Consider the following 12890-nt stretch of genomic DNA (forward strand, 5'->3'; position numbering starts at 1 on the left):
GACTTAGATTTCCTCTACAAAGGTGGTGATAGGAACAAGGGGTCACAGTGTATCCAATGCAAATATAAATTATCCAGACATCCAAAGAATCTACTTGTGTACATAGGCTACCTATGTAAAATTGATAAGGAAAAAATAGTGGTAAATGTGAAAAAAAATACACTTTTCCTGGACTGTTTTGCTGCTGAATGCATTGCATGTATCTCTCCACCATAAACGGATTTTAAAAATACTATTTAGGATAAAACATTCTATCGTAACTATCGCAAAACAATGTCTCAAGAATCAGGTTGTGTATTCACGACCATTTTATATAATAACTTTCTAAGATTCAAATCATACCACTCTAAATTACTTCGTTTAGATCTTAATGATTTAATGATTTAGCAACTTTGAAAAATCTGTGAAATTTCCTTTTAAAGGCTGCCAAATGAAAGGCTATGCAATTATTACTCAGTGAAGTCCGTTTTTATTTTTTGGCCCCCTTTTAAAAAGTCTAATTACTCAATTTTCAAAGTAAATGCTTGATTATTAAGATCTCACCTTAATACCAATAAGGGGGCTCATGAAAATAATGAGAACAGCATTAAGCACTTTTCACACTGACTACACTGTATGACACGGCTGGCTACATATGCATTGGAATGGGCATGTAAAAAAAATAGGGAATTGAAACAATTATTAAAGGAAATTAACCAAAAATCTCTGTTATGGTTTTCCTTTATCTTAACTATTAGTTGATTTGTGAGTTATGTCGTAACATTGTTTTTGTCCCATAGCGCAATGTTCAGTCACACCATTTAGCAGAACAAGCCAAGAGATTAATTACATATGTATGAGCAGCTGCTCATGCTAGAGATGTGAAAAATAAACACATCTAGCACAGGAATGTAGCACCTCAAAAGTTTGGGAAAGCTGTCAATGTGATACTAAAATGTTATCAGTGCTGCGGCTCACTTAAACGCTTTTGTTTGTTCGGCTCTCAAGCCTGTCAGGATTTATGGAGTGTTTTGCAACAGGAGCTAAAGGAGGCATTGGTGATTTATGAGGGTATTCGTCATGTTTATTTATATGTGGAGAGCGGTGCATTGGTAGTTCAGCCTAATGCGCTGTATCATTACAGGGTGATGTCATTGAGTATTGAAATGTTACCTAGAGCAATGCAGAGAAGGGTTAAAGTGATATATTTTCAAGCATGGTAAAAGTCTCTACATAGAACATATTATGGGTTGTGTCTGACACAGAGCACCTTTTAGATGTGCGTTCATATCTTGTTGTTTTTCACTTATTCAGTAAAGCGTTTTAAGAAAAAAAGGATTAAAATCATTTTTTAGTTTCCTTGTATGGTGCGGCACTGAACAGGCTATTTTCAGGTGCACAAGAGTATGATCAGAGTTACAATGACTCAAGGTTATGTTTCTGCTCTCAAAAATGAAAACCCACCAGACTTTGTTACAAAAAGCACTAGAAAAAATCACAGTGTCACTTCAACAATGAGGATGAGCTGTTAAGGAAAAAATTCAAAAATTATTTCAAGTGAATAAATAAAACTTGAAAATCTTTTTCAAGAAATGTTCTTTCTGTAATTGTGTGGAGATCAACCAAGACCAACAGAACTCATGCGCAGTGGTGGCATAGCATACTCGTCATCTGCAACTAAAAATCATAAGAGTGGTGAAAAAAGAAGCTGTATTAAAAATCATACAGAAAAACAAACAGGTTGCTTGTTCAGAGAACATCAGAAGTAGTACATATGTTAACCACCAGGTGGCACATTTTCCACAGTAAAGTAGTTAAGACACAGTTTCTCTAGTTAGTTTGAATACGGAGAGTTTTATTTATTCAACTGCCAAATTTTCTCTGTTGGGTCATCCTTTTGGCTGAACACAGTACTGAGTCCAAAACAAACATGCATAAATATTACAAAACAAAAGACACCACCAAAAAAAACAAATTATTTTTTTTCTTTTGTACATGTTTCATTTGACATGGCAAATTCTGGTTTGTACCAATTTATCATTACCATATTATCACAATCAATCAAGGAAGTGCAAGTCTCTCAGTCTCAAAACCTCATATTACATTTTAAAATAATACTGTACATATTATTGAAAAAAGACAAAAAAAAAAACACTGAAATTTGTCTCTAAATACGCTGAGAGATATAAATAGCTGCCTTGCAGCCAGCCTGTATTAGAGTCTTCAAAATCATATAGCCAGGTACCTGAAGTAAACACAAAGAGAACAAAATGCTAGATTATGCAGTGGTACAGAAACTCGCCACTGAGTGAAGGAAAAATGGTGAGGATGAAAGACAGTTGGCTCTCAGTTCTGAACTATAGTCAATGCTGTCTCCCATCACCAACACTAATGTTTTCTCATTGCCTACCCTGAGGGAGCCTTGCACATATTTCTATGCTCTAATACCCCTGAATCAACTCATCAGACAACCTTCAAGCACTTGTATCAGGTGTCAGAGAGAAAGGAAAAACATGGAGTGGAAGGGTACCCCAATACTGTAATTAAAAACCCTTACAAAGACCCCATATGATAAATGTTTCATCTGAATTGACACCAGCTTACTGAGATACTGTAACACTTACTGATTCTGCGTCGTGCTCCAGACCAGTATCATGATGCTCCATCTCATCATCACGAAACTCCTTTATCAGCTGGTTGAGTCAAAACAATTCACTTTTATGTTAGTGTTTGAACCCTCACATTCAACATGTTGCAGAAATGCAATTTAGTGGACACTAATAGGAACTGTAACTGTATATTAAAATCAAGTAAGCAAATGCAGATTTTGATCTCATACCTGTAACAACTCGGTATATCTGTCTGGGTCTTCTTCCATTAGTGCTCTAATTTGGCTGTTGTAGTGTTCTGAAATGCTCTCCTCCACTGCCACAGTGCAGGCCATAGCCCCTTCCTTACCCAGAAGAGCTGTAGAGGCCCCTACAAGCAAGAGATACCCATTTAATCAACAACACAAGGCCCAAGGCACTGTGAATATATGTATTCTATGAGGAATAAGATAAGATAAGATAAGATAAGATAAGATAAGATAAGATAAGATAAGATAAGGGCTTTATTGTCATTCACATCACATGTGATACATGAGCTGGAACGAAACATTGTACTCACGGTCCAGATAACTCCCAAAATGACAAACAATAAACAATAAATAGATGGTGCATAAAGGGGAGGACAGATAACAGCAGCATGGACCACAGCAGTATGAGTATGAGGTAGAAGGTGTACATCTTAATACTGGTAATGTATAAAGTGATAAATATGTTAATGAACATATTAAATGTAATTAAGGTTTCAGGTACTAAATTAATAATTTATTTGAATTTTTCAGTGATTTTGCTGTTCTTTCACTTCATTTTCTACCCTGTTTCCAAAAGCTGTAAAAATAATCAAAAATCATTTAGCAATAGCAAACATTTTGTATGTCCAAAACTACTGAATTGAGATATATAATGTTGAAGTAAGATCTACAATGTTGAATGAAGTGCTAAATTGCTCAATTAAAATCTGGAGTGTTGCACTGAGACTTAAATGTTGATTTAAGACCTACTGTGGTCATCTAAGTTCATTTAAACCCAAACAAACCCCTAAAATAATACAAAAAAAAAAATCTGGCTTAAACCACAAACCCACGTTGGCTCACTCCACTGTGCTGAACAATATGACTGCACTGAATTAGAGCAAAAATAAAAAATTGATCTACATTAGGTGTACTATGTTGGAAAAATCATGACACTGCCCAGATACATAGCATGTTGTAATACTGGTAATCTGCATGAAATGAGAATCAAACTTACCAAGTAAAAAGCCTGCAATGTTCCACAGAGGTAGCATCACCGTCGGCCTCACCCTATTCTCCCCCAAGATCTCGTTGAACTTCTGCAAATGTATTTTTTCTTGGTCCCACATATTCTGTAAATAAAGTACATTACAGATTTGGTATGTCAACCAACTATTACTCTTGGTATGCTTGTCTGATTAAATCTGTTTAGGTAACTAGATAACATAACTGTTCCGTACCTGTATAAGAGGGCCTGACTGGGTTCTTCCCAGAACAGCCATCTGTCCAGCATAGATGCAGTTGGCTCCATATTCTCCCGCATGGTCCACCCGCAACATGCTATCTAACATGGCTTTTTCTTCCTTGTCCCGGGGTGGTGGAAGAACCGTGTATTTTCTGCACAACATGGAGCTGTTTACTGTAACAAGACAGTAAAACATATTCAGCAGTGCTTGTGGAAGGACTTCTACAAAAAAGATGCATAAATAACAGTACACTGAAGAAAAGACCTCAGCTCTGCATCGAGGCTGAAAAATAAATGGTGCTATGCGACTGGACCTCTACGTCTAAAAGGAGAACAGTACTACTTGAAAACCATAGTCTCAAAGAAGACTACAGATTGCAGTCCATCTTTTTCTTTGCAAAATTTGTTAGCCCCTTCATCCACTTTCAGGCCCACCACTGAGCAGGTCTTATTTGGGTGGTGGATCATCCTTAGATCTGCAGTGACACTGACATGACAGTGACATGTTAGAGGATGTGTGTACGGAGTAAACAACTCAGTGTTACTGCTGGACTAAGAACAGTCTGCCATCCACAATAATCAGCGTCCTGTGGCCAGAAATTGACCACTGATGAAGGAATAGAGGATGAGGAACAAAAGTGTGCAGCAACAGATGGGTATCATCTCAAACATTACACCTGTAAGGTGCATCAACAAGGTGGGCGTGTCTAATGGAGTGGACAGCAAGGGTACAAAGAATTTAAAAACCCCAGTAGCTCATAGCAACACAGGCCAGTGTCACTGCAGCGCTGTGTCTCAATGATCCACCACCCAAATATCAGGGTCCTGACCATTAATGAATAAGGGGGCCAACACATGGACTACAAGCTGTAACTGTGGAGCTACAAAAGGCACCTATACGCCAAGTGGACCTGATGAACTGGACACTCAGTAGAGGTGCATAGTTCTAGCAATAGAACCTTAGAACAGGACAGTCAGACTCCTGAATCTGCTGATGAGACACTACCCTGATGTTTGGTGCTGCACAACGGATCTTCATCCCCGTGTAACGTTTCAAACGAACCGGAAATGTGTTTCACTTCAGTGGCCTTAGGATGAAAGTGTGAGCAGCAGCGTTGACGCCCCCATTACCTCCAGGTTAGCAGCGCTGGCTAACTTGGTTAAACTCGTTTTCTGAGAGGTTGGTTATTGTAAACCACACATTAAGCTGGCAAAACCCTTAAAGGCATGTCCATGAATCTTGTCAGGCCAAGTTACACACGGCCGCCCCAGGAATCCCAAAGCGCACAGAACCGGTTCTGGAGCCGTTAGCTAACCAGCTCGACAGCACAAACTGTAGTTACCTCTGTTAATGGCAGCGGGGACGTTTCGTGTGTTTATCGAATACAAAACTCGCACAAAACCATGTTTCAAAACGCAGTCTGTAGCCCTCTGCATGACTACCGCTAAAAGCGACGAACTAAAAGGAGCTAGGACACGGCTAGCAAAGGTTGTGTTTGGTGCCTTTAGATGACGCGCGGATGACCGCTCGTCAAAGGCGGGCGAAGCGGAATAAACTCAGCTAAAAGTCCTGCTTGTTTAGTAAAATATTAGTAAAATATTGACTCATGGATGAGGAAAAATAGCTGCCAAGACGAAATTGAGTATCAGGTCTAAAATGACGTGAAGCACTACGTTCCCATGGATTTAAAACAAAATCTTAAATAAAATGAAACAGGCTAAATAAAAGTCTCACAGGTTCGGGTTGTTCTATTCAACTCTAAATGCGCTGAATGAAAAATTCAGAGATGAATTTTGGTTAGATGAACAAAAGCAATATTTTACGTCAAGTGAAATGAGAACCCCCAACTTCTGCTTCGTTCCACTTTTTTACGGTGTGCTTGTTTATTCTGATATACAGTACTTGCCCTAGTAACATTTCACTCTATGGCCAACAGGTGGCAGCTTTGCATTGGTTGGAGCGTTAACAGTGTATATACACTGGACCCAGCCATCCTGTTCCGTCCGGTGAGGACCAGGTGAGGTCAACATGTGTGGTGGGTCGTAGATTTACATATACGCTGTATGTGTGTACTAATATGAAATGGTCTTCAAGGGTGGTTTAGTAAAGCAAATGGTTCTATATAGAACCACGAGCACTCAAAAACTCTTTATATGAGTTCTTTGCATCATGAAATTCTTTGCATTCTTCAGACTGATGGAGAATGTGCTGCAGATGACTCTATGGAACCTTTTTCCATATAGCACTCAAAAGGGGTTTTGGGTTATGACAAGACAATGTCGTGCTTGTAACCGTAGAAGAACCCTTTTGGGTGCTCTATATAGAACTATCTATAGTCCATTCTCCATCAATCTGAAGCGCCCACTCTTGATGCAAGGAAATGCTTTAATCATACAGAGGGTTCTTTGAGTGTTCATGGTTCTATGTAGAACCATTTGCTTTACCAAACAACCCTTTAAGACTCATATTTATTAAGAGTGTAGACATGCATATAGCATTATACCATGTTCAAGAAATAGTTTGGCATACTAGTTTTAGGTTAATTGTTGTCTGGCATTTATTTCTATTGCTTCATTTTGCTCAGGACTCTGACTGGAGAGGGCAGAGCTAGGAACTGCCCCAGGCTGTGTGTGTAGAGAGCATGAGCTGGGGTTAGAGAGCAAGCTATTTGAAAACAAGCTATTAGAAAGAGAAAGCTTTGCTTGTGTACAGCGTGGCTGTGGCCAACAAAAGCTGTAAAATAAAGCCCAGCGTCTTGTACGAAAGCAGTGTCTCTTTTAATAGTGATAAGCACTACGGTATTTATATCTATGCAGTGGATAGAGGGAACACGTGAGAATGCACAGACACTTTAATGATGCAAATCCAAAGTGTTTGGTGCAAATAACTAAACAATTTCTAGAAGCTGTCCTGCAGATTTTTCTGAACTATGCTAAAGGGAAAATAAATCACCACAACCTTTCGGCATGACAATACACTTTCACCACACAATGAATTTTAGTTGCTCTTTCCTTCACCATTAGTTTGTGTAAAACAGGCTTGTCAAACTGGGGTCCTTCAGGGTCAAAGTGCAGGGGACATTAGCGTTTACCCTTGTCTAACACACTGAAGTCATTTGTGAAGGCTGTGCTAATTAGCTGATGAGCTGAATGAGGTGTGTTTTATGAGACAGTGTGCTGAAGCCTCCAGTGTTCTGGGAGGACTGGAGCCTGACACATGCTGTGTAAAATATACTGTAGAACTAGAGATGAGAACCACAAGAGAAGGACAACGCCATGAACTAAACATGCTTCATAATGCAGATCATTATAAATTGAACACATAATAAATAAAATAACAGTAATGACTGTAAATTATAACTAATTGTAATAAATGGTCCCATAATAAGTGTAAACATATATTATCTTGTACATTAGTGTAATAAAAATAATAACAATTGTTCTTCTTCTTCTTCTTATTGTTATTATGCACTACCTCTGCTCCATGCTTTGTATTACTGAGGATCTTCTGCTTCAAATATAACAGCGCAGTCTTTGAAGTCACAGTTTTATCACATCGTATTTTGTACTATCATGGATCAAATAACATACAGTCTAGTCTCTATAGAAGAGCACAGGGCCATAACGTGATCTAAAACAGTCCAGTTGTGCTTTTTTCTTGACTGATATCAGTTCAAAATGAAAGGAAGTGAATGGAGAGCTTGCTTCAGATGGTCTTTTTCTTACCTAAGCAGGTGACTTCCGGGGCTTTGGAAGGCACAAGCTGGGGGCCTGGGTTTGAGTCCTCACATTGTCTGCAGTCATACCACATATGCAGATATATAAGTCTGTATGTTGTAAAATGTGGTTTTGCTTGCATTTTGGTAAATTCTCCACATAAATATGTGTGGCTAATTTCACCTGTGCAATGCAGTGATGGCACTGAGTAAACGTTGAGGTTTTCAGTAGCCTTTGCAAGCTGCTTTGAGACCGTCTGTGGTGTTCTATAATGGTAAGATTAAGGGCTTTAGTCAGTAAGTCTGCAGGCTGATTTTGGAATAGTGTCAAATAGAGAGATTTACACCTGGGCCTATTGTTTTGATGGTGAGAGATGTATTAAAAAGAGGGTGTGTCCTTCAGGCTCTGCTTCTTACTGAGAAGGTTGAATAGGACCGTTAAAAATATATAGATTACCATTGTGCAAATTACTATCTAATCATTGATGTATTGAAAAGGTATATTTTACCTCATGGATTCAAGTTTAATCAAGTTCTTAAATAAATATAAATAAATAAAAATGTAATTCTAGAGATAAAGAGATAAAATTCTGTAAGTACTCAAGAGGGGTACTGGAGCTAATACCTGTATTTCAGTTATAATAACACAAGGAAATTAGAAACACCTTTAGTGCAGTTGCATATTACGTTAAAGAGGGAAAATGTATTATTTTAAAAAATGTTCCTTATTATTTAGTGATTAAAATGTAAACAAAACCGTTTAGAGGTTTGAATTGAAAAGTGCCATTTTAAAGAAACTTGCTGAGTCAGAATTATTCAGTGATAGGAAACCAGAGGTCCGAAGTGTTTAATGCCACTAAAACCTGGCTCACAGAAAGGTTTTCACAAAATATTAATAAATAAATTGGCTAGTTTTGAGATGTGATTTTGTCCTAAAATGTATTTTATTAAATTATTTCACGGTAGAGAGGCACATTCAGGGCATTGCAAGGCAAAATATTCAATAAAGAAAACTGAATTTCTGAATGACTATTTTTCTCCCATTGCATTACATTACATATCTAGAAGACACATGTAGATTCATGTCTCCGTAAATGTAACATAAAATGATCAAAATATCAATCAAACCGACTGAATTGGATTCTTCAGAGTGTTTGTTGTTGCACTTGCACGCTGAGTCTGAAGCGGGCCTGCATGGCTGGAAGGAGACAGTGTGTTGTTCACCACTTCTCCATGGTTGGGGTCAGACAGCGAATAGCTGTGGCGAAGATTCGGCTATGAGCCCCAGGCTAGTGTGAGTCAAAGTGTCTGCCCAGTGCAGGGAGACATGACACGTCTTGCATTGACGTACATACGGGGGCCGTGGGTTTGGTCTGTTCAGTTTGCATAAATGTCTTGAGTGTATTATTCCAAGACTAGTAGCCAGGTTAATGGGGGGGATCAGTGATGGCAGATGAGATTCATAGCTGCATATACTGGCTACTCACTTTTACAGCATTTTAGATGAGATGTCTAAGGAACCTGTGTAGTTTTGGAGAACAAACTACAAGACAAGATCCATTCAGTTTGAATGCACTCAAATCAAATGGTACTATTATGTGTGCAGTATTGTCAAGTAACATCAAGTGCAACAATGTTTTGACCTTAATCCAGCATGCCTTGCTCAAGATATTGAAGAAAACCTCTGGAATCTTCTTGATTGCCCGGAGAGAGAATTGTGTGCAACCAGGTTAACCAGATGTTTAGACTGCTTGACTCTGAAAGAGTTTCTCCAGACATAATTTCAACATCACACTCATTATATTAGAGTGTCAAGGAAGGAAAGGCTCAGGATACTAAATCTGCAGTAGGTACGTGTGTTTGTGTATATGTGAAGGTTTGGTCGTGTGGGTGCTTAACAACATCCCTTAGACACATTGAGAAACATTGTTATCAGGGGGTAGAAGTGGTAGCCTCCTTTTTTCTTTTTGAGCACCACCTATGGAACAGAATAAGATGCAGGGAGGAGGCACTTCACTGTAATAGTGCTTGGTCAGGAACTGGGTCAGCTCTAAGGCTATTATGCAACACGGGTTCAGTACAACAGTGGTCCAGCACTTTCCATTTAATTGTTGCCTAGCGGTATCCCCTTGGAAAAGGCAAGATGTCTCGTAAAAGCAATGTCAACAACATCAAAAAATCAAATTCAGATTGAAATTTTGTGAGCTCTTACAGCCACCCAGCTCCTTTTATAGCATGCTATATAGGGCCAGAGTGAGAGAGACACAGAGACAAACATTTTACTGGTTGTGTTTACACTCAGAAATGTCTCTCTTCATCTGCAGCCGTTGTTAAACGGGTCAAAACAGGCTGCCCTCACAGACAGCAGGAATTCGGCGCAGGCCTGGTGGAAGCACATAACACCTCGTCTGTCTCTGCTTCCTTAACACGGCAGAGTGTTGAGCGCTTGTTCGTTTTGTTTCCACCTGCACCTGGCTGCTGGACCCTGGAAGCATCATGCAACATTTTCTTGTCCAGACAGATCTTACTCTTGGTGGCTGGCAGAGAATTTGATTTCAGAATGAGGCGAAAAGCAAGTGACAGTTTGTGTATTACAGATAGACTGAGAGAAAAACACTCCTCAAACTCTTTGATTTCCAAGGTACTTAGTCCAATATTAGTCTTTAGTGCAATTACAGGAGAAGTGAGGAGTTAGACATCATTTGTTCTGTGCACATGAACTACATGACAAAGACTGGACCTACACTTACTTGGACTTACTACACCCAGGTGGAAATATTTAATTTTCTCCTTGTCACATAAAGGTGTAGGAGTTAGTAGTAATAGTTAGTTAATCAAATCAATCAGATTTACAGTTTTCTCCTTAAATCTAGTCAAGAAGCCTGATACACATATGGTATCCAAAGTAGGCTTCTTTTGAGCTTCAAGGATAATGGAGCTGAAATACCACTTAGCATCATACAAACTCCATGCCTAAATCATTACACACTTGCCTCAAACTATTTTTAGAGGCATGAGTCACTTGACACTTTTTTTCATAAAGATGTTATATAGTCATGACAAATTAATAATACCATGGCGAACAAAACACACTCTCACAACTGTATTACACTTATTGCTTGCACATTGTAACATTATTGCATGGTGATGTTATTATACCACACAAAACACACATTAAATTCATACCCGCATACTAAAGTCTGGTAATGTCTAAACCTCAAGGGTTTGTTTTGCATGTCCAGATGTCTTAAAGCATGCAATGACTGGGCAAAGCAAATGAAATTAGATTTCATCTTGTTACTGAAATTCCTGGAGAGAACACTTTAGAACTAATGTGGTTAATAATGAATAACCATCAATTAGACTTTAAGAAAAACTATTGCCATGAACTAGCATGATGTTAACTGGAGGCCATGAGCGTTCTTACATTCTTAGGAGCATTAGCATGTTAGATTGAGCCATTACTTTAACATATATATTAGTAAAAGGCCCTATGTTGCCTTTGTGCAGAAGCAAGCCCAAAGCTGGAGTTTAGTAGGTGTGGTGGAGTCACTTTTATTCACGAAACTTATCAGTGACCTCCAATGAAATGTGGTCTCATTTATAGGAGTATTTCACTTGGATGCCGGAGTATCTTTCACAGTGGAGGTCAATAAATTGAACTCAAGTATATTGGTGTAAGTAAGGGAGAAATTATATTCTGAGCTCTAATTCTCAAACCCACTAAAACACTGAGCTGGCCCTCAGTAAGCCGCTTTGTTGTACTAGTGTTTACAGGTAATTTCCATTCTTCTGTGGTGGACTCTGAGCCCATCTGGACCACAGCTGTGTCATCTGATACAAACAGGCCTATCGTCAATATAAGAGGCAAGAAACATGAAGGCATACAGCAAGTGGCAATTAATTTAACCCCTTAAACTCCAAGGCCCTGTATGTGGACCCACTCTCATACCTTACATATTAATTCAGTAGTAGCTATGAAATACTTTATAGCAGTTACAACATACCAAGCCTCAAAGTTAACTGTATAATAACAGAAGAATAAACCTTTAAGCAAATTACATATATGCAGTATACATACACTTAATAGGATTATTTTAAAAATTACTTTAATCAACAAGTGTTAGGAATATTATGTAATCGTAGTGAGCTGCTGAAATTCAGTTCTCTTTGGTTCAATAACATTTCCCAGTAAATATCTGATACAGAAAAGTCTGGGTGTAAGGGTAGACCGCTCTGAAACAATCACAAAAGTGAGAAAGTGAGAAAACAGTGTTTAGAGGGGAAAAAAAGATCTTGTTTTTCTTTGTGAGTCTCTAATAATGTTCTGTTAATCACTGTTGTCCTCAGTGCAGAAATGTTCATAAACATCTCAGCACTCCCACTTATCCCTCAATTCTGTAAAGTATTTTTAACCCAAAAGATGGCAATAAAAATTAAGCTGTGTTTGTTTAGTTCGTGTCTGCACCGCGACTTATGTCACAGATGAATGGAAGTACGTCACGGAGGAATGGTGAGTGGGAGGCCTTCTCCATTAGATTAGAGGAAAGGCTCCAGTGAGCTGTCTGTAGGCTGGGCCCACGGATTTCCACAGGCTGCTATTTTGGTGTTAGAGGGCCTGTTTTTAGTTGTTAAAAAGCCACAGCATCCTATTAACAATTGTGAAAGTAATTGGGCAGTGCTTGGTCTGAGCAGTGCCTCAACTGAATCCTTTTGTACATAAGTTGATTAATGTGTGACTGTACATCCTGTGAATGGTGTACATGAATGTGCCATGTGGATGCGCACATGTGCATGTGTTTGTGTGTGAGTGTGTTTGGAAACATTTATGCAGTCTCTTGGTAGAGCCTCTAATCTGTGGACGATCATAGGGCTTTGGCCTCCACACTCTTATATAAGGATTTCAGCTATAATTTGCATACCTGACCTTTGATGTACATGCAAGAAAAGAGTGCTATTTGCTATGATGAAGTGCATTCATACAGACGTGATGCTTCTGGATGCAACGGCCTTGAATGTTTTATGGCCATTTTCAATGTGTTTACGAGCAAATTGGCAGATGGATGATTTTTGTGGGTGATTTTTATTAGCATTTATGGCATAGACCTCTGTA

The 12890-nt window shown here is 38.8% G+C and overlaps 1 protein-coding gene and 1 long non-coding RNA gene across 3 annotated transcripts; one reads left to right on the forward strand and one right to left on the reverse strand.

Annotated features, from left to right (window-relative positions):
• Positions 1-1813: 1813 nt before the first annotated feature.
• coq7 (coenzyme Q7 homolog, ubiquinone (yeast)) lies at positions 1814-5586 on the reverse strand. Of its 2 annotated transcripts, none has more exons than XM_017703675.2 (6): positions 5405-5586; positions 4057-4235; positions 3834-3948; positions 2819-2958; positions 2604-2672; positions 1814-2224 (listed from the first exon to the last, which is right to left on the reverse strand). In XM_017703675.2, exons 1-6 carry the CDS (start codon positions 5496-5498, stop codon positions 2147-2149), a joined length of 675 nt encoding a protein of 224 aa, XP_017559164.1. In that variant the 5' UTR covers positions 5499-5586; the 3' UTR covers positions 1814-2146. The 2 variants fall into 2 exon arrangements, with proteins under 2 accessions (XP_017559164.1, XP_037392385.1); XM_037536488.1 differs by lacking the exon at positions 5405-5586 and adding an exon at positions 5068-5372.
• On the forward strand, positions 5077-6827 carry LOC108430869. The gene is made up of 3 exons (XR_001858106.2): positions 5077-5198; positions 5999-6079; positions 6647-6827. It is a non-coding gene; the product is annotated as an uncharacterized LOC108430869 (long non-coding RNA).
• The last annotated feature ends 6063 nt before the right edge of the window (positions 6828-12890 follow it).

The sequence above is a fragment of the Pygocentrus nattereri genome, chromosome 30, assembly GCF_015220715.1.
Source record: "Pygocentrus nattereri isolate fPygNat1 chromosome 30, fPygNat1.pri, whole genome shotgun sequence".
Classification (NCBI taxonomy): domain Eukaryota; kingdom Metazoa; phylum Chordata; class Actinopteri; order Characiformes; family Serrasalmidae; genus Pygocentrus; species Pygocentrus nattereri.